Consider the following 22,458-nt stretch of genomic DNA (forward strand, 5'->3'; position numbering starts at 1 on the left):
ATATTTTTTATTGTACTCTGCCTGAACAAAAATATTTCCCCCGTCAGATTGGGTATCAGAATTTTTTTTAGGAGAAAACAATAACCCCCTTTTGAAGTTAAATGGTTGTTTTCTTAGCATAGTTAATTTTATAAAATTAGACTGAGTTTACTGCTTGCTTGACATTTGCTTAATCTTCTACAAAAAAGCTGATCCTGAAAGATTGAAAGGTCATTATGGCATAATGATGAATAGAAGTACCATTTTCAAATAAGAAACAGGAATGCATATGTATATTCGGTGTCCGATCATATATGTCCGATTCTATATTAAAAAAAACTGTGTCATTTTGGTCTTTTGTGGATAGTTGTCTCATTGGCAATCATACCACATCTTCTTTTTTATATGGTCTAGGACTTTCACAGTACTAGTATCAAATATATATAATTGATATAAAAAAAAGTCACAAAAATACCGAATTTCGAGGGAAATTCAAAACGGAAAGTTCAAAATCAAAAGCCCAAACAGATCAAACTAATGGATAACAACTGTCATATTCCTTACTTGGTACATAAATAAACATACAATATTATTTCGCTCTCTGTAGAGTTATTCAATCTTTCTTTTAAAGAATAACGACAATACTAACTCCTGATACTGTTGCTGTTGAAGTTGTTAAAGGTATCCAGTATGAAGAAGAACACGTGTATATACCTAGGATCCTCCATCTTGGTTTGAAACTACAAATGTAAGTTATGATAGTTGATTCGATATCCCTTATGCGTCTTAAATTGAGGAACTCAAAAGTTGTGCGTAAATAAAACAATCTCTGTTTATGATAATATTTGACATATTTCCATGTTTGACAATTGACTGAGAATTTGTGTTAATTTTGAAAGTAGAAGACCATAGAACAAATGTGTTAAAGCTATGGAGTTATTTTAAATGAATGCAAAATGAGGTCATGGTCAAATGAACCTTGCCAGCCAGACAGACATGTGCACCTTAAAATCAATATATGCATTAAATATAATTGACCTTATAGTATCTTATTAAGAAACAAACTTTTAAAACAATGAAAACTTAACATTGACAAATGAATCATTATAATGAGGTCAAGGTCAGATGATACCTGCCAAACAGACATACACCTGACAATCCTTCCTTACAATACATATAGTTACCATATTGTTTTTAGTTTAAGAAAAACAAACCAAAACACAGAAACTAAATACTGAGCAATGAAACGTGAAATAGGTCAAGGTAAAAAAATCCTGCGAGACTGACTTGCACACAATACGAAATCTATATACGCCAAATATAATTGACATATTGAATATAGTATAAGAAAAAAAAACCGAAAAAAACCCACAAAAAACATAAAAATGAGATCAAGGTTAGATGACACTTAATTGTCAGTTGGACATGTACACTTTACAATAGTCAGTTCCATTCACCAAATATCTAAGTAAAGACGACATCATAGTATTGCTTAAAGTATCTGCTAAATGACCTTGACCACGAACTCTTAACCTTGTTCACTCACACTGATCCATGAAATGAGGAGTATGTTTAAACTGTCTGACGGACATGAGGACCTTGCAATGTACGCACATACTAAAAATAGTTACGATATTAATAGGAAAAAGATTAACATTATAAAAAAATCTAAACGTTTTTCAAGTACCATGAATAGGAGGTGAAGGACAATGGACATATGACAGACGGAAACTTCATAACGTAAGGCATCTATATACTAAGTATGAATCATCCAGATCTTCAAACTTCTCTAAAATGTAAAGCTTTTAAAAAGTGAGATAACGCTGATGCGACGACGCCATCAGCGGATCATTATCCCTACTTCAAGCTTTGGCGACAGAAGTCGCAGGCTTAACAAAAATAACGATCGAAAATAAAGATTTCACAATAAAAGTTGGACTAAAATTTGACAATAATATTTCATTTATTTCGGATGCTACTAGTATTTGCTTAATTGTTTTCTCTTATTTTAGGTTTTCCCCACGCAAGTTTGAAAGATGGGTGAAAGAATCTGAAGGTATTATCCCACAATACGATATCGATCCGAACTCCTAGATATTTGAATGAAATAAAAATGAACAAATTAAAGTTGAAACATCGAGTACATTTGTAGTGAATGTCGTACATGATAATGATTGTTTTTATTATACACCTGGGAACAGCATATATTATATTCCTGATACAACATACCAGAAAATTAACAGTATAATGTTTAGTAATGTAACACGTATGCAAAAGCATAACTGATAATTTTCTTAAAACATTGAAGCCATGTAATTCACACATGCACTATAAATGTGTATATTGTTAATAGTGGAGTGACAAATCGGGAAAAGTCCCTTATTTAAAGAGTTTAATGGACCGAAATACCTCAGGGCTGAAAATTCGCATGAAAATAGAGTAAACATTATACTTTCATCATTTTAGCCCTGTCGTAGAGTTTTCCCACGGTGCAGTTTTTTTTTGTAAAATCGCGTTAAAGTGTGATTTTCGTTTTTTTTTCTTTTTCATTCTCAAACACGGGAACGCTTATAATAGATTCCCGAATGAAGATATCATAAAAAAAATGGTGATGTATCAGCTTTTATTTGACATCAAACTTTAATATGATATGAACATATAAATTGAGTGAATTGGAAGATTTTCAAATGTATGTAACATTTTTTTCAATCTTACCGTCTGTCAAAGTATATTACATTTCTTATATATGTCACCAATAGTAAATTTTCACACAAAAAAAGTGGAACAACCGCTACTTAAGAAGTTTTGATAGATAAAAGTTTGATAGAACATATAAATAAACTTTTACAAGCAATTTTGATATCTGTGATCGATTATTTGACGAAAAAAATCTTCAAATACATAAGATGTCAAAAAAAAAAGTAAATGAAATAACAACTTATATGCTGTTATTGTCAAGGAGACAATGTAATATCTATAAAATTCCAACAATCCTAAATGACGATTTTGATACAAATATGGTCAGAAATTAATAATATAGCAAATATAGCCTTTGTATGAGGTCAATACAGGATATATCGACCCAAAGAAGTATATCGACCTCAGACTTCGTCCTCAGTCAATATACTTCTTTCAGGTCAATATATCCTTGTATCGACCTCATACAAAGGCTATATTTGAATAGTATCAATAGTTGTATCTATGTGCTTGAATAAGTACAGATGCTAAGGTTTATAACTTTTTAAGACAACTCTTCGATCCTATCAGATAATGCAGAAAAACTAGTGCAAAATCTACCTTCCAACAAAATTGAAATATTCGCCACAAGCAGTTAAATAAGTAGTTGACACGTTCTCTATGTAAGCAAGCTATTGGCTATAGAATATAGCTGACTATGCGGCATCGATCATCGGGGCTTTGCTCGCCGTTGAAGGTCGATTCCATACCTCCATCTTACAGATGGATAGAACAGCGAAGTCACCCGAGGTTTGACGATAATGATTGTAGAAAAACCAAGAAATGATGGATGAAAGATGTCCACACATCGTCTTTATGGCAGTTACAAGACATGCTTCAGCATTGGCGAAGCATATTCATCCAGCAGCGTTTATATTGATGTGTTTTATATATCAATACATCAGCTAGTAAGACATGGTCTGCTAGTTAGCCTGTTAGTACTCTTTGCAGGAATTGGCATAAGGGTAAAAGTTTCTTCATCTACAATTCTAATATTATACTTTATAAAAGATCATAAAGTTACGAGAGAGGATTTGACAAATGCAGTAAGAATTTACCAGAATGAACAGCAGAGTTTTGAAGACTTCATACGTTTCTTTCTTTTAGCCAGTTGTATTGCCTCCTATGTATTTCTTTTCATTTGATTACTTTGGATTTTGTGCCATAAAAGCTAGTCAAAGAGTGTTTGGTCCATCATTTCCACGAATCTGTCGTTTACGCATTTTTCTTGGCTGGTAACATCGAATCCATCATAACCTAAACATCTTCACCCACGATGTGAATCTTATCTGACCGTGGAACATGGACCACAATGATGTAAGAATGGAGCTATTTTTACCAGGACATATATGTACCTCTTAGGGAACGACCATTTGATATTCTGGGGGAGGGGGGGGGGACAGGAGGATTTCGAAAATAAATAACTCAGCCTTGATTATCACAAAAATAGATGGTTCGTTCTGTGGTAGTTTGAAAATGAATTACCTGACTTGCAATGTTTTGAAAATAAATAACTCAGCATGTCTAATCGAAAGTATGAGATGGCACCATATTCTTCATAAATTCATCTTTTCACCAATAAAAATCGGGAAACACTTCCCAAATCTTTTAATAATAAATGTATAAATATTATTTAAATATACTTGAAATGTCTGAAGATTGGTTTCATTTAACTCGAGTTTTTTTTCTCAGGAACACTTACCTCACTTTTATTACAGAACTGGCATTTTCAGATTAAGAAAGGGTCTGGGGAACACCCAGAAAGCATGATTTTGCATCATTTGTTCTACAGCTTCTTGGGCCTCCAGTGGCTCCAAAACCCTTCAAAACAGGTTTGCTAATACTTTAAAAAGGCAAGATACAACAAAATTAAATACTGTGTATGTATGCAATACATGTATATGCAGTTGGCAATATAGAAGGTTCCTTTATGCAGAAGATGATGATTAATTCTGATTAAATGGTACATTTACATAATGACTTGCCGGATCGCCGCGATATAGCCTTTTTGTGCTAATGCGGCGTAAAGCAACCAACAATCAATCAACCATATAAATGACTTGATTATACATGCATTATTTATTATAAACAAATAATTTAAAAATTTTACGTTAAACTTTACGAATATTATAAATATAGTTGTGAAAATAAATAATCAGTCCCTCTGTTTAATGAAAATTAAAAATCTAGCTTCAATAGTGAAGAAAATAGATAACCTGTCCTCTTAATTTACAAAAATAAATAACCGATCAAAAACAAATCCTCCTGCCCCCCCCCCAGAATATCAAATGGTCGTCCCCTTACACTACGACCCTTTTATATATTTATTAAAGGAAAGTGGAGCAAATAATACTGATGGATTGGTGTTTTAACACCAGCAACACATATTCCAAGCATATATGAACAAGAAAATGATGAGATATGTAAATTCGGTTTTAATCTAGACGAACAAAAAGTCATTTTATTTACTTGTAATAAAAAGGGAGCTGTAGGCAGTAAGACAGACCATTCTGTCCGACCATACTACTCTTACTTTGCGACACAGACTATTTTTCAAGCTCTACATGTGTGCTTACAGGAGAAGCAACAAATACCAATTTTCTACCCTAGTATGATCCGCTTTGGAAACATGAAACGATCTCCCGCAAATTAGATAGTCAATTAAATACAAATAGAGTGCACACGCTGAAAAGTCTTGCCTACTAATATATTTCATACAATACACTACAGGATACAAATATTGACTATTGCTCGTGTCAAAAAAAGACCTCATGAAGAAAAGAAAGCATTGACCACTGACATATAGATCATAAAATATTTCTGTACACCAAATATAGTTGACATATGGCTTATAGTATTAGATAAAGAGACCAAAACTCAAAAACTTAACTTTGACCACTGATTACCATGAAAATGAGGTCAAGGTCAGATGATATCTGCCCGCTAGACATGTACACCTTACAATCATTCCATACAACACATATAGTAGACCTATTGCATAAAGTATGAGAAAAACAGACCAAACACAAAAACTTATCTATAACCACTGAACCATGAAAATGAGGTCAAGGTTAGACGACACCTGCCAGTTGGACATGTACACCTTACAGTCCTTCCATACACCGAATATACTAGCCCTATTGCTTATAGTATCGGAGATATGGACTTGACCACCAAAACTTAACCTTGTTCACTGATCCATGAAATGAGGTCGAGGTCAAGTGAAAACTGTTTGACGGGCATGAGGACCTTGCAAGGTACGCACATACCAAATATAATTATCCTATTACTTATAATAAGAGAGATTTCTTTATTACAAAAAATCTGAACTTTTTTTTCAAGTAGTCACTGAACCATGAAAATGAGGTCAAGTACATTGGATATGTGACTGACGGAAACTTCGTAACATGAGGCATCTATATACAAAGTATGAAGCATCCAGGTCTTTCACCTTCTAAAATATAAAGCTTTTAAGAAGTTAGCTAACGCCGCCAGATCACTATCCCTATGTCAAGCTTTCTGCAACAAAAGTTGCAGGCTCGACAAAAATTGAAACTATAACCACTGAACCATGAAAATAAGGTCAAGGTCAGATGACACCTCACAGTCCTTCCATACCGAATATACTAGGCGTATTGCTTATAGTATCAGGGATATGGACTTGACCACCCAAACTTATATTTTACTGATCCATGAAGACCTTACAAGGTATGCACATACCAAATATAGTGAATTAAACATTACAAAAAAAAATTAACTTTTTTTTCATTTAGTCACTGAACCATGAAAATGAGTTCAAGACATTGGACATCTAACTGAAGAAAGCATCGTAACATGAGGCATCTATATATAAAGTATGAAGCATCCATCTTCTAAAATATAAAGCTTTTGAGAATATACATTGGTATTAAAGAGATAATCGTATAAACTGGAATTACGACTATCCCAATATGGCAACAGCAGATATAGGTAAATTCGTTAGTCAATAGTTACTCAGCTGCAAGGTTTTTCTATACCATTACATCATATTTGAATCGTAACGGTGCACTGAAATTATCCAAGCGCTTGGAAAATTGCTGTTGAAAATTTGGGGTGATAAGTAGTTCCAGATAAAAATGTGACAAAAAAATGGTACAAGTGTTCTGTAAACAGGGAGTTGTTGAGAGATGAATCTGAAAACACATCACACAGTACAACTTACATATATAAACCCTGAAACCAAATTTCATAAATCCTTGTCAAAGTAGTTCATGAGAAAAATATTCATGGGCCGGACGGATAGACAGAGGTAAAACAGTATACCCCCCCTTTTTTTTTTTTTAAAGCAGGGGGTATAATGATTATTGTTCTTTTACTCACAAGTGTGCATTACACAAGATAAAACAATTTTTCCAAGCAGTGCAATATGAAATAAATGGAGAATGTGTCCATGTGACACAGATGATGCCCCCAAGTTGCATATCACTTAGTTAAAGAGGGTCATAACAGTAGAAAGGTAAAAAAGTGATGATACCCTTATTTGTACTTGATCAGAGATTTTTTTGTACCTTGGATTAATTTATTTTTTGTTGATTGCTAAAAAATTCTTGGATATTTGATTGTGTGGTTTTGCTAATCTTTTGAATTTGTTGTTTACCTGAACCTATATGAACCCATTTAAATTGGTATCCAACAAATAATGAATCCACAGTGATAAGTATTGCGTCTTAGTCTCATAACATTTGGTTGAGGCTTACTTAAGCCAGAACAGAAATGAAGTTCCACAATTTTTCCGTTTGTAAACGAGTATAATTTTAGAACGGTAAAGGTGACACCACTAAAATTCAAAGTGGATTTGTATTTTACGGTAATAAGCATTGTGTATAAGTTTCATAACATCTTGTTAACGCAAAGTAAGTTACAGAAAGGAAACTAAAAATTCAACAATTCTTATGTTTATAAAAGGGCATAAACCAATTATGTTGTGATGTTAAACTGTTGATTCAGATGAGGGTGAAGGTTGGTACCAATTAAAATGTTTAAACTCAGGTTGACAAAAGAATTATTTTTTATGATGCATTATTTCCTTAATAAACAGAAGAATATTTCAGTGATCTACCCAAGACTTATGTGTTCCTGGAGAATACACAATGTTTCAGTGAGATCTACATGTATTATCACCATCATAAAGCACAACCAAGAGAGTTGAAATAAACCACCTGATATACTGTAGAGGCTATTGTTCATTGTTGAACTCCTGTGGTGATTTTTTCTGGTCTTTTGTCAACAATTTCTTGTGGTCTTATTGACAGTGCATCTTGCATATTTATGAATTTGATTGCCAGTTTAAGTGTCATTCTTTTGCTTTCTCACTGATGAATAACCTATATTTCCATTTACCCTTTTAAAAGCAACTTCTTAATCATTTGACTTTTTCGTGTTTTTGTTTTTTTATTGTTGTTTGTTTTCATGGTGAAATGACTATGAAGATATGGACAAAATGAAGAGATGAAATAAGTTAAGAGCACTGTCATTTATTTCTTAGCAGGTTCTTCCTTTTCAGAGAAAGACTTGAGCAGTTCTTCCTTCTTTGTTTTGATACGCTCCTCACGACGCTTACGAGCCTCCTTGACTCTCGTTCTCCTAGCCTCGGCTTGGTCACTGAGAAGCTTGCTTCTGCTCTTCTCTGCCTTCCTCTTGTGAATATGTTCCATCAAGACTCGTTTGTTCTTGAAACCATTACCTTTACATTTCATGTATAATTCATGGTACCTAAAAAAAAATAAAGCAGAACATTTTAAAAACTTCATAAAATTACATGTAGAACTGCAATATACATCTAGGCAATTCATTATGCGACATTGATCAAAATTTCTTTGAAATCTATAAGGAGAAAATATTTGAATCTGAATTGTGTGAAACTCTAATCAGCATAGAGGTCATTAATTATGTGACATCATACTAAAATTCTCTGAAATTTTTGAATTGTGTGATGTACATATACATGAGTATCAAATTAATTGAGTTTGTATATATTGTAATAGTAATAGCACCTTTTATCCTTTTTTAATCATAATCTTCATGTGTCTGGATTGTTTCAAAGAAAGTTCAATGTGGCTTAATTAATTTAAAGAAAATATAATGTAGAGTTCAGGTGTCTAGGTTGATTCACAGAAAATGACAAAGCACTTTCTCATACGAACGAGACAAAAAACTCATCATCACTCCAAATATGTAATTTTTATTTTATTAATATTAAGACTGAAAAGGCTGCAATACCCCCATTCTATATAAAAAGAAAATTTAAGATTTTTTTAGTTGAAAATAAAAATGAATGAAGAATAAAAGGTCTTAATTCTTTTTCAGTCAGACAGACTAACAGTTTGTCAGAGACTGGTAAAAGTTTAAAAAAAAAAAGGTCACCAAAATGCTTTAAACAACAGACAAGTGTTTATTTAACACTACGATTATCAAAAGAAAAAGATGCAACAGTTCATAACCAAACTACAATTAGTGAGTTTTGTTTGAAATTTTATTGTGGTAAACAAATAAAGCTACACAAGAAAATTCAAATCAATACTTGTACTCAAGTCAGAAACTTGAGTCAATTTGTGAGGGTTCAGGTGTCTAGGTTGATTCAAAGAAAAAAACAATGTTTCCACTGCAGTTTCTCATACGAACGAGACAAAAACTCATCATTACTCACAATATTGACAAACACTGCCATTTCTCAATCTCTTGGGTTTGCCCCTGCTTTTGTGAAGTAGAATTAATAAATTCTGAATGTAATTTGACAAGAGGCATTTGATTTACTACATTTTTTGTATATCTATAAATTAACCTCGTCAAAAACATGTTTCCATAAGCTCATGCTGTAATGGAACTGAATTTTTAAGTTTTGTTAAAAAGCTGATGGTTAACGTTATTGTTTAGCATTTTTCAAGGTTGTTTAACTTTCCAGTCTGTTAATTTCTTTCCAGTATAGATTGAGAGGTAATGTGAGAGTTCAGGTGTCTAGGTTGATTCAATGAAAATAACAATGTTTCCACTGCACTTTCTCATACGAACGAGACAAAAACTCATCATTACTCACAATATTGACAAATACGCCATACGGCAATGAGTTTTAATCTATTAAAGCATTGCAGTTTGATTGCTTTAAATTGCAATTGGGTTCCCCCCTGCTTTCCAGACATTCCTGTGTACATGATTTATGAAAGCCTGAATGAAAACTGACAAAAAGCATTTGATGTACAGTACAGATCTAAAGCAATGTAGGCTGTCTGCACCAATATCCTTTCAAACTACAAGTCTTTGAAAGACCAATATTCTAACACCTTTCTTATAAATGTGTTTCTCAAATAAATTACAGGGAAACAGTTCGATAAAAAGTGACAACACTCTGATTTACTATATTTCTTTTGGTACCCTAACAAATGTCAAAAAAATGTTCAATGCATTTGAGATAATTCAGTTAAAACCAGGTTAGAAATCAGTCTGCAATGGAAATAATTTAAGATGTGCAACATGATTGTTTAGCATTTGTCAAGGTTGTTCAACCTTGCATTTTGTAAATTTCTTTGCAGTATTGATTGAGTTTTTGTGAGAGTTCAGGTGTCTAGGTTGATTCAAAGAAAATAACAATGTTGCCACTGCAATTTCTCATACGAACGAGACAAAAACTCATCATCACTCACAATATTGACAAATACGCCATACGGCAATAAGTTTTAATCTATTAAAAGCATTGCAGTTTGATTGCTCTAAATTGCAATTGGGTTCCCCTCTGCTTTCCAGACATTCATGTGTATATGATTTATGAAAGCCTGAATGAAAACTGACAAAAAGCATTTGATGTCCAGTACAGATCTAAAGCAATGTAGGCTGTCTGCACCAAAATCTTTTCAAACTACAAGTCTAAAGACCAATATCCTAACACCTTTCTTATAAATGTGTTTCTCAAATAAATTACAGGGAAACAGTTCGATAAAAAGTGATAAAACTCTGATTTACTATATTTCTTTTGGTATCCTAACAAATGTCAAAAAAATGTTCAGGACATAATTCAGTTAAAACCAGGTTAAAAATCAGTCTGCAATGGAAATAATTTAAGATGTGCAACATGATTGTTTAGCATTTGTCCAGGTTGTTCAACCTTCTATTTTGTAAATTTCTTTGCAGTATTGATTGAGTTTTTGTGAGAGTTCAGGTGTCTAGGTTGATTCAAAGAAAATAACAATGTTGCCACTGCAATTTCTCATACGAACGAGACAAAAACTCATCATCACTCTCAATATTTACAAAAATTGCCTTACATGCATGCTAATCTATACATGATGGCATGATGGGTTGCTCTTCCAAAGCTCTTTTGATTAGTCTTTTCTTTAACAGTGATACATAGATACAAAATCTATTATTTTGTCTAATCATAAACAGACAAACTGGATTATTGTAATAATGCACTTATGACCATTATAATAAACTGGTTTTCAGTTATGTTTATATATAATTAGGTGTACAGTCTGCACGGTTAGCCACTAGTCCGATGCCCCAGACTAGTAAAATTTCATTCGGACTAGTGAGTTTTTGCAAAATTTTGTTTACTGGAGGTGTATGAAGGACAAGCTGCATTTGTGCTATATATGAAACAACATCTTACAAGTGCTTGTCGATTTTCTTGGCTTCTCTGTATCTTTTTAACAATCTTCTCAGGACTCTCATTCTTCGAATCCATAAAATTTTGACAGGCATACGAGCATTGGCCGTACCCTTCCTTTTACCATGGCCCATGTGACGTCCTTTCCTTCTTGCAAGAGCATTTTTCCTTACACGAGCTCTGGAGTGTACTGCCACAGGTTTACGGATGATCAAACCATCTTTTACCAACTTTCTGATGTTCTGTCCTGAAGACAAATGAAGATAATACTACATGTTTAAAGTTACCTGCTGGTAATTGCGGGTTACAAAAGTGCAGTACATTTTTTTTTTCATGAACATGGTGATTTGTTAGAATTTGGGTGTCTTAACAAGAAAATGGTACATGTACATTGTATTTTAATTGTGAGAATTCAGGTGTATTAATTGATTCAAAGAAGAGCAATGATGGCACTGCAATTTCTCATATGTTCAGACATTTAATATAACTCATCATCATTCTCAAAATTGTAAATCACTATCATAGCTTACACTTCTATATATATATATATGTGTTTATTTTTTACAAAGGTATGCATGGTCAACTGGAGGGCAAAATGTTTCTTTAATGCATGATTGCACAAGGCTTGAAAGTACAATTATGTTTAATATTTTTCACCAAAATGAAAAAATACAACTTAATTTAAAAGACATCGATAGTCCACCAGATTCCAAAAGACATGATTTATAACAGAGGTAATCCTTTATAACAACATTTTATTGATTAGCAACAAGTTTTAAGATAGGGTTAGAATGTACACATACGCTGAATGTTACAATGTATTACAACAAAAAGAACATTTGAATCAATTTAACACTTATTTTTGTGTACTTTCAATATATGATATTTATGCAAAGTTAACAAGTTTGTCAAAAATCTTTATTGGACCTCCTCAGACTGCAAGTTAAACTTTTGCTGATCTACAGAGAATCCATGTTAATCTTGTGAGATTCAGGAATTTTGAATGTTTCACAAAAATATAGCAGGTGTTAATTTTATGAGAATTCAGGCATATTGATCGATTCAAAGAAAAGCAATGATGGCACTGCAATCTCTCATATGTTCAGACATTAAATATAATTCATCATCATTCTCAATATTAACGAATACTGCCATAAAGGTTGATCTTCACATGTTTATATAGCTTAGCTTGTTTCTATTTCTTCCAAAGCACTCGTTTCATCTACATTTTGTATACATGTACACCACTCTTGCTCAAGTTGATCAAGTAGAGTATCAAACGGTTACCAATCAACAATCTTGTTATAAAATTTCCGTCTTTGCATTGATCAAGTTTAATCCAAATTGAATGGAGAATGAGTTAATAGTTTCTTGCATTTTTTTAACAATCCTATATTCTTTAACAAGCATAATTCCCTTAACCCTTTCGCCGATGAGTCGCGGTTTAACGGGATTCACGCTTCAGACAGCTGACGATGAGTCCCGTTTTACCGGGATCAGAATACATCTTTTATATTTCCCGCTCAAAACAGTGCAAACATGAGTTATCTTTCTTTGATGAATACCCGGATGAAAGTGTAAACATGACGCTTTCGTTTGTTGAAAACCTTGTCAAAATAGAAGGAAATTTACGGAATGTACGAGAATTTGAAATGAGGGAACATTTTTTTTTGAAAGAATATGGAAGAATTGAAGCCAAACTAGTATACTTTTTTTTACATAAAATGTCGTTTTATGTACAAAACACTTGGAATGGACATCGTTCAGTGTGAGGAATTTGTACAGCCTCATAAATTTTTTCAAAATTTTGCCGTTATGGGTTAAAAAATTACGATTTGGGGTCAAAAAGCAGAATTTTGAGAATTTCACATAAATAATGCCGAAAATTTGAAAATTTGAATATTTATGAAGAAAAAATTATCAAAACATAAACAAAACTGTGAACATTGTCTTGGTGAATGAAATAAATACACAAATAACTACAAACAAGTTTTTATTGACATTTATTATGAAGATCTCCCACTTGAGTAAAAGTAGCCAGGGAAGCTATCGTCTCAGAGTAGCTTCTGTCTGGGCAGCAATCGGTGAAAGGGTTAAAGCCACCTTAATATCTTAGTCTCTTAAGTAAATTGTTGATCATTTAATAAAATTTTTTGTCGATTAAACTTACTTGAGTTAGCGTTTGCTATTTCATTTGTTTCATTTGGATCCAACCAAACTTTATTTTTTCCACATTTGAGAACGGCTGCGGCCAACCGTTTCTGCAACCTTAGGGTGCTACAAAAATAGAGAAATAAAATTAATTTAAACAAGCCTTTGATATTCCAGAAATGTACATTTTCAATATATAATATTCCTTTTGCTCACCTTTTTCGTCAGACTTAGGGAGGGGAAACAGTCATTCTTTTAAATGTAGCACAGTCTAGATCTGTGCCAGCAATTTTTTCATCTACTTGTTCAGAAACTTAATACCAAAACTTGTCCATATACGACTATATAAAATTACTTAAATTTTCCCAACCCCGAAACAATTTTTACTGTTACCTTTAAAACATTGATTATTATATAAAGAAAGCAGGTACATGTTCATAAAGATCATTACAAACTATATATATAATGATCTTTATGAACTTACCCCAAACTGTAAATCATTTTAAGTTATCAACCAGATGCTCCGCAGGGCGTAGCTTTATACGACCGCAGAGGTTGAACCCTGAACAGTTGGGGCAAGTATGGACACAACATTCAAGCTGGATTCAGCTCTAAATTTGGATTGTGATTAAATAGTTGACACAGCATAGGTTTCTGACACAGAATGAATGTGTTCTAATGAACTTAAAATTTTTGTTTTCTCTTAGAGCAATTCACTATGCTGTTGAATATTAATCCTCTCAAAAAAATGTTTGAAGAAATTTTCTTTTTTATTTATGAAATTTCAAATGAGAAAAATTGAACCCAATTTTTTTAATCACATCCCCCTTTCCCTTATTCCAAAACTAATCTCAATTTAAATTTCTAATGGAGTTTGCAACAATAACTACTCATTTAAATACATCATAAAATATTAAGATGTAAAAAAACTGCTTGTTATCACTGAATGGTAAAGATTATTTTAATTTATCAGTTGGTAGTAAAAAGTGAATATACATTGTATATTGTATATAACAAAGATTTAAGTTGATTCTGGACAAAGAAAGATAACTCCAATTAAAAAAAATCTTGCTATTGCACAATATTTTGCAATTAGATATTTCTTGCTTACTATTCTGGACAAAGAAAGATAACTCTAATTAAAAAAAAAATTGCTATTTCACAATATTGTGCAATTAGATATTTCTTGCCATTGTGCAATACTGTGCAATTGAAAAGACTTGCTATTGCACAATACTTAATATAATAATTTTAGATCCTGATTTGGACCAACTTGAAAACTGGGCCCATAATAAAAAATCTAAGTACATTTTTGGATTCAGCATATCAAAGAACCCCAAGATTTCAATTTTTGTTAAAATCAGACTAAGTTTAATTTTGGACCCTTTGGACTTTAGTGTAGACCAATTTGAAAACAGGACCAAAAATGAAGAATCTACATACACAGTAAGATTTGGTATATCAAACCCCATTTATTCAATTTTTGATGAAATCAAACAAAGTTTAATTTTGGACCCCGATTTGGACCAACTTGAAAACTGGGCCAATAATCAAGAATCTAAGTACATTTTTAGATTCAGCATATCAAAGAACCTAACTGATTCATTTTTTGTCAAAATCAGACTAAGTTTAATTTTGGACCCTTTGGACCTTAATGTAGACCAATTTAAAAACGGGACCAAAAGTTAAGAATCTACATACACAGTCATGACAGTTAGATTCGGCATATCAAAGAACCCCAATTATTCAATTTTGATGAAATCAAACAAAGTTTAATTTTGGACCCTTTGGGCTCCTTATTCTGTTGGGACCAAAACTCCCAAAATCAATACCAACCTTCCTTTTATGGTCATAAACCTTGTGTTTAAATTTCATAGATTTCTATTAACTTATACTAACGTTATGGTGCGAAAACCAAGAAAAATGCTTATTTGGGTCCCTTTTTGGCCCCTAATTCCTAAACTGTTGGGACCTAAACTCCCAAAATCAATACCAACCTTCCTTTTGTAGTCATTAACATTGTGTTTAAATTTCATTGATTTCTATTTACTTAAACTAAAGTTATTGTGCGAAAACCAAGAATAATGCTTATTTGGGCCCTTTTTTGGCCCCTAATTCCTAAACTGTTGAAACCAAAACTCCCAAAATCAATCCCAACCGTTCTTTTGTGGTCATAAACCTTGTGTCAAAATTTCATAGATTTCTATTAACTTAAACTAAAGTTATAGTGCGAAAACCAAGAAAATGCTTATTTGGCCCCTTTTTGGCCCCTAATTCCTAAAATGTTGGGACCAAAACTCCCAAAATCAATACCAACCTTCCTTTTGTGGTCATAAACCTTGTGTTAAAATTTCATAGATTTCCATTCATTTTTACTAAAGTTAGAGTGCGAAAACTAAAAGTATTCGGACGACGACGACGCCAACGTGATAGCAATATACGACGAAAAATTTTTCAAATTTTGCGGTCGTATAAAAACACTAGTAATATACTATCAATTTATAATCAATGTTTAAAAGTCACCAACATGTGCTTATTTCAGTTTTTTTAAGTGTTTTTCAGTTATTCCTGTGAATTTACGTTCTTGGGAATCTGCACTTTTAGCCCCTAGTCTGATGCACCAGATTGGTAAAAATTCAGTCTCAGAAGAACAAAAATTGAACAATGTTGTGTGTTGATATAATTTAGAGTAATTATAATTATATATAAATACATAAAATGTGTTGGATGGCTGTTTAATGTTCAGCCGCATTCAAGCACTACACGCTTTTTTTATAATGAAAATATAGAGTCAAAAGTTTGAAAAAAGTTAATACCCATGAAAATTAATATTTTTTCAAGGATTTCTAGCAATTGTAACTCAGTTTCACTATTTATAACGTTTTCTTTTTTCCTTTGGATTATGTTCAGCAGGGTTTTTTTTTGTTTTTTTTAACCCCATAAAAATATTGCTTGTTGGAGAGACTTTCTCTATCAAATTGTTTAAACTCGTATAATTAAAAGTATAAAAAGAAACAGGGGCGTAAAGAGGGAAGAACGTGAAATAAAATTGTCAAATCATGATTAACGAATAATTAAACAATTCTTGCATGTTGATCTTTTTACCAATTTCACTAAACACGGGGGATAATGTATAGATCTTTGTCTTGGCTGCACGTGAAATATAAAAAGGCAAAACGCATTGCACGAATACAACACATTACCACCCTCAACTAAGTATCTTGAACTGTATTTTTTTAGGTATGTAATTTAACAGGTAAATACAAGTGGGTAGATTTCAACTGATGATTAATAAGAAAAGGTGTTACTAAACTTTGAGGCCTCGTCTGCACAAAAATGTTGGTTAGATACTGTACATCAATACAACTGATCTTGCTAAGTGTTCCCAACTTGTCCAGATATTACATACGATACTTCAATAATATATTCATTAAATTAAAATACTGCTTGATTCATAACAATTAGAGCAAACGATATTTATGTAAAAGAGGGGGAGCATGTGCGTCGAGTACATTTGTACTGTTGAAAATGACAAAACCAAGCATTAAAATATTATTTTAGTATCTTGTGAGACATATTTATATAACAAATCAATTAAGGATAGTAGTTTCATAGTAAATAGGTAATATATATGCTTATATCATAGGGAAATTTGAGAGAAATCGTGTTTTTTCGTTTACCTCATGGCTGCAGGTTGCACGTTGTTGAGAAAGAGAACGAGCGGAGGAATTCGGTTAAAAGTAGGGACAAAAAATATAGTTCTAAGCTTAATAATCCAAATTTAACAATCTTATTTGTTCAAGACTCTTTAAAAACCTATAATGATTTTAACGCATTGATTATTTTTTTTTAATTTTAAAGTGAAAATGAGTATGGTAAGAGTCTGGTAATTTGGGTGTGTAATTCGGTCTGTTTCCGGTAATTTTTCTATTTCCGGTTTAAATTGTCTTCTTTCGTTTTAGCAGACGGAAGTTATCCAACGGTGAAAAGGTGAAGGTCATATCGGCTGAAGGTTGCAGCCGATTCAGTATCCCAACACAGAATCTCACCTTCACACTAGCTTCATCATGGGAGAACATAGCAGAGAGCATCTTTCAAGGAAAGACAGTATTTGGATCCAAACTGGAAGAGAAGGACAGGAACTTGATGCTGGATCTGCAACTGGCAAATCACTCGGAGTTTTCACGAGCGGGGGTGATTCACAGGGTAAAAATTATAAGTCGCAAATATGCACGTATAGTTATTGCATTATTCAGTGACATTCTTGAAATTTGCAAGCATGTTATTTGATATACTTAATCTACTTTGCAAAATATTTTTAAGAAAAAAAGCGTCTATTAAAGCCACTTCTTTGTGTGGGTTGGTTGTTTGGTCTTAAAGACAGATGGCAGGCTACAGGGCTAGTGAGTGTCCTTCATTTGATTCCAAATGGGATGTTGGAAATTAGTACTAGAAAAATGATATTCATAGTCCCACACAGTGACACACATATTCTCTGGCTCTGGTGTCTATACTGGAGTTTAAACTGGTATGGGTACTATGCTGCAGACCATAAATAAATAAGATTTATTTAGAGTCGGCATGGTATATAAAACATAGACAAACATAAGCTCTAATGAGCTTTTAACGGACATAAATTTTTTTTGGGGTCCTTGCTTTATCGAAGTTGGTTATTGAATAATTTATCATAGTTTCCAGACACTGATCTAAATAAGTTTTCCAGGTGAGCTGATATGGCAAATTCAAACAGTATCTGGAAAACGAATTAAAACATAATGGTAAAGCGCGGTGATAGATCCGTGTTTTACTCGCTTGGCTTTATAATAATTAATAACTATATTTCTGATCTAATTTTCTATTCTATAAACTACATCTATATATTTACATTACAAATCTACAACTCTCAGTTTAGGCTACACGTGCTGTTCTTATCTATAAAGTCATGAATATTTATTAGCTATGTAGGCGTGTCAAAATCGTAGCATACGCGATAATGACCAACCAGTACACACTGTAATGATTTCATTAACCAGTATTAAAAAGATAAACATAACAGCGGAATCCCACATTGACCTTCAATTTAGTTGTTCTTGTTTCATTTGTTTTTTGGGTTTTTTTTTTTTTTTATGTCATGTCTTTTGATACTATAAACTTGTCCAAATAATTAAAGTTATCATTATGTTGTTTTGAAAGGCTATTTTATTTTTTGTTTTCTCTTTGTGATATCTTTTAATAATAATAATAATATTTTATTCAATATATTCAATAAATTATCAAGCATACAATGTATGAATTATTACAATACACGATATATACCATACATAAAGACAATACTAACACATTCTTTTTAAAATATGATGGCATTTTATGAGTGTAGTATAAAATTTTGATATTTACTTTTTTATTTATTGTGTCTGTTTAGTTAACGCATCATTGTAAATATAACAGAATTTGTTGATGAGACTGTCATCAAAGTGAGAGGGATAGCGCTATAAAACCAGGCTTAATCCATCATTTTCTACATTTGAAAATGCCTGTACCAAGTCAGGAATATGACAGTTCTTGTCCATTTGTTTTTGATGTGTTTTGTTATATGATTTTGCCATGTGATTATGGACTTTCAGAATTGATTTTCCTCTGAGTTCAGTACTTTTGTGATTTTACTTTTTTTTCATGTAAAGATAATTTAAATAAAAAAAACGTGTCTTATGAAGCTGCACTTTAACTTTTGTTCAAGTACTCTTTGATGCTTATTTTGAAATACTTTATTTTCTTTTTTTTCAAAATTATTTGGCAACAAATTCTAATCGTGCATGTCATTAAAATAAATGTATCTTTTTGTAGACTCTACATTGACATTAACAAAATATTGAAAAAGCTTTTTAAGACATAACAATTATTTGGACTATATTAATGCATGCATGAAAATATCAGCTTGTCCAAGCCATTTAAAATAAAATATTGATTACCCCATGCACTAAAAATTGAGGCATATATGCATTTTGTAACCACTTTTTAGCTCACCTGGCCCGAAGGGCCAAGTGAGCTTTTCCCATCACTTGGCGTCCGTCGTCCGTCGTCGTCGTCGTCCGTCGTCGTTAACTTTTACAAAAATCTTCTCCTCTGAAACTACTGGGCCAAATTAAACCAAACTTGGCCACAATCATCATTGGGGTATCTAGTTTAAAAAATGTGTGGCGTGACCCCGCCAACCAACCAAGATGGCCGCCATGGCTAAAAATAGAACATAGGGGTAAAATGCAGTTTTTGGCTTATAACTCAAAAACCAAAGCATTTAGAGCAAATCTGACATGGGGTAAAATTGTTTATCAGGTCAGGATCTATCTGCCCTCAAATTTTCAGATGAATCCGACAACCCGTTGTTGAGTTGCTGCCCCTGAATTGGTAATTTTAGGGAATTTTTGCTGTTTTTGGTTATTATCTTGAATATTATCATAGATAGAGATAAACTGTAAACAGCAATAATGTTCAGCAAAGTAAGATTTACAAATAAGTCAACATTACCGAAATGGTCAGTTGACCCCTTTAGGAGTTATTGCCCTTTATAGTCAATTTTTAACCATTTTTCGTAAATCTTAGTAATCTTTTACAAAAATCTTCTCCTCTGAAACTACTGGGCCAAATTAAACCAAATTTGGCTATAATCATCATTGGGATAGATAGTTTAAAAAATGTGTGGCGTGACCCGGCCAACCAACCAAGATGGCCACCACAGCTAAAAATAGAACATAGGGGTAAAATTCAGTTTTTGGCTTATAACTCAAAAACCAAAGCATTTAGAGCAAATCTGACACTGGGTAAAATTGTTTATCAGGTCAAGATCTATCTGCCCTGAAATTTTCAGATGAATCGGACAACCCGTTGTTGGGTTGCTGCCTCTGAATTGGTAATTTTAAGGAAATTTTGCTGTTTTTGGTTATTATCTTGAATATTTTTATAGATAGAAATAAACTGTAAAAAGCAATAAATGTCGGCAAAGTAAGATCTACAAATAAGTCAACATGACCGAAATGGTCAGTTGACCCCTTTAGGAGTTATTGCCCTTTATAGTCAATTTTTAACCATTTTTCGTAAATCTTAAGTTATCTTTTACAAAAATCTTCTCCTCTGAAACTACTGGGCCAAGTTCATTATAGATAGAGATAATTGTAAGCAACAAGAATGTTCAGTAAAGTAAGATGTACAAACACATCACCATCACCAAAACACAATTTTGTCATGAATCCATCTGCTTCCTTTGTTTAATATTCACATAGACCAAGGTGAGCGACACAGGCTCTTTAGAGCCTCTAGTTTCTTTTTCTCAAGGTTCATCACTTGTGTAATAACAAACAGACACAAATTTGTTTTATATCAAATTACTCTGAATATATTCGAAAGGATTTAACCTGTAGCATCATCTTGATACATTTTTGTACTTAAAAGATTAATAAAATTGAGAGTGAAAATTTTGATTATGCCAACTGACAAAACAGCTGAAAGGGTTTTTAATGCAGTGAGAAAATCTGGCACTCTGAGGTATGGCTCAGCTGGCACCTAAATAAAAATGTATATTAGTTCAGTGAAATTTCAGGTCATACTTCATGTAAAGTCCAAAACATATAAATGTCAGAACTAAAATTATAAAACATACAAGACTAACACTAACCATACTAACTAATTGCATTTTATCAGTCAGAGCTCAGACATAAACAAGTTGATTTTTGTTTTTGACTTAAAGAAGTCAAAACATGTATTTATTATAAAAAATTGTTTTCAATTTTAGACTTGTCTAAGTCAGAAAATGACAGACTTGTTTAGGTCTATTTATGTTGATGAAAAAACTTAATTTTACTTGGTGGCCAAAGTACACCACCTATGACAGCAAAAACCTGTCTGAGAGTTCACAAGGACTTGAGCTATCTATATTTAATTGTCTAATTGAACATCCTTACTAAACAGTGTAAACACAGATGTTTTACCTCATTAAGTGTGGTTCCAGGTGGTTGCATTGTAAGGTTAATTAACATTATCTCTGATTTTTTAGACTCTCATTCATATTTTTCTTTAGAAGACAAAGCATTGTCTTTCAATGTTGTCATTATTTGATTTAGATGCATGACCTTTTTTGTAAATATGCATGGGTATTGAAGTTAACTTGTAGGAGTTGATATTCGCAACTTTTTTATTCTGGTCAATTATTTCTTGCTTAACAATATTTGACTTATTAAAGTCCTATTTTGTCTTACATTAAAGGGAGACAAATCCTAAAACTTACAAATTTAAACCTCTATGAGTCAAAAGCAGATTCAGACTTATTTATGTCTGAGCTCTGACTTTTTATGTTTAAGATTAAGATAAAAATTAAAATCCAAGAAAAAAAAATAGAATTGATCTTAAGTATATTAGTCGTAAATCGTATGTGTTGAGGAATGGAATGGAATATTATCTGTTCATGTACAAAAATACATAAAATATCACTAGGCAGTGAACACTGAGGTTGTGAGTACAAACCCCGCTCATGCGGGTGTACTCGACTCCAAATTTATTTGACTAGGATTATCAGTTTTCCTATCAAAGGTCATGGTTTTCTCTGGGGGCTCCAGCTTCCTCCACCAATAAAAACTGGCCACCACGAAATAGCCTGAACTCAGTGCTTAAAAGTGGTGTTATAACACCAAAAATCAATCAATCAAACATGCAATTATTAATCCATTTATAGGAGGACTGTCTCATTGGCACTCATACCACATATTCTAATTTCTATTTATAATCTGACAGTTTAATTAATATTGATGTTAATTGTTATCAGGTTATACATGTAGGTAGCACTAATTGCAGTCTGATGATCATTATTAATAATTTTTAGATACATTGTATATTGGATATAGGTGATACAAGAATAGAATGATATACACAGTATATAATATAATGGTATATAGATAACAATGAAATAT

General features: G+C 32.4%; 3 protein-coding genes across 12 annotated transcripts in view; 2 read left to right on the forward strand and 1 right to left on the reverse strand.

Annotated features, from left to right (window-relative positions):
- LOC143053858 (17-beta-hydroxysteroid dehydrogenase 13-like) overlaps window positions 1–2,168 on the forward strand; it is a 7,474-nt gene extending 5,306 nt beyond the window's left edge. The window contains exons 5-6 of one of the 2 annotated variants that reach the window (XM_076226648.1): window positions 611–727; window positions 1,992–2,168. In XM_076226648.1, coding sequence (XP_076082763.1) covers window positions 611–727; window positions 1,992–2,073 — 199 coding nt within the window. In that variant the 3' untranslated portion in view covers window positions 2,074–2,168. The remainder of the gene's footprint in view (window positions 1–610; window positions 728–1,991) is intronic. The other variant, XM_076226647.1, reaches the window with a different exon arrangement.
- Window positions 2,169–8,208: 6,040 nt separating this feature from the next.
- On the reverse strand, window positions 8,209–17,318 carry LOC143053861 (large ribosomal subunit protein eL19-like). Its single transcript, XM_076226659.1, has 4 exons — window positions 17,182–17,318; window positions 13,521–13,627; window positions 11,354–11,597; window positions 8,209–8,466 (listed from the first exon to the last, which is right to left on the reverse strand). The coding sequence occupies exons 1-4, from the start codon at window positions 17,184–17,186 to the stop codon at window positions 8,229–8,231; spliced, it is 594 nt and encodes a 197-aa protein (XP_076082774.1). The 5' UTR covers window positions 17,187–17,318; the 3' UTR covers window positions 8,209–8,228.
- Window positions 17,319–17,461: 143 nt separating this feature from the next.
- LOC143053859 (ATP-dependent 6-phosphofructokinase-like) overlaps window positions 17,462–22,458 on the forward strand; it is a 38,752-nt gene continuing 33,755 nt past the window's right edge. For 6 of the 9 annotated variants that reach the window (XM_076226651.1, XM_076226657.1, XM_076226653.1 and 3 more), the window contains exon 1: window positions 17,463–17,707. In XM_076226651.1, the coding sequence (XP_076082766.1) occupies window positions 17,569–17,707 (139 nt within the window). In that variant the 5' untranslated portion in view covers window positions 17,463–17,568. Of the gene's footprint in view, window positions 17,708–22,458 lie in introns of all 9 variants that reach the window. The other 3 variants (XM_076226649.1, XM_076226650.1, XM_076226654.1) reach the window with 1 other exon arrangement.

This window comes from Mytilus galloprovincialis, chromosome 12, assembly GCF_965363235.1.
Source record: "Mytilus galloprovincialis chromosome 12, xbMytGall1.hap1.1, whole genome shotgun sequence".
Classification (NCBI taxonomy): Eukaryota; Metazoa; Mollusca; class Bivalvia; order Mytilida; family Mytilidae; genus Mytilus; species Mytilus galloprovincialis.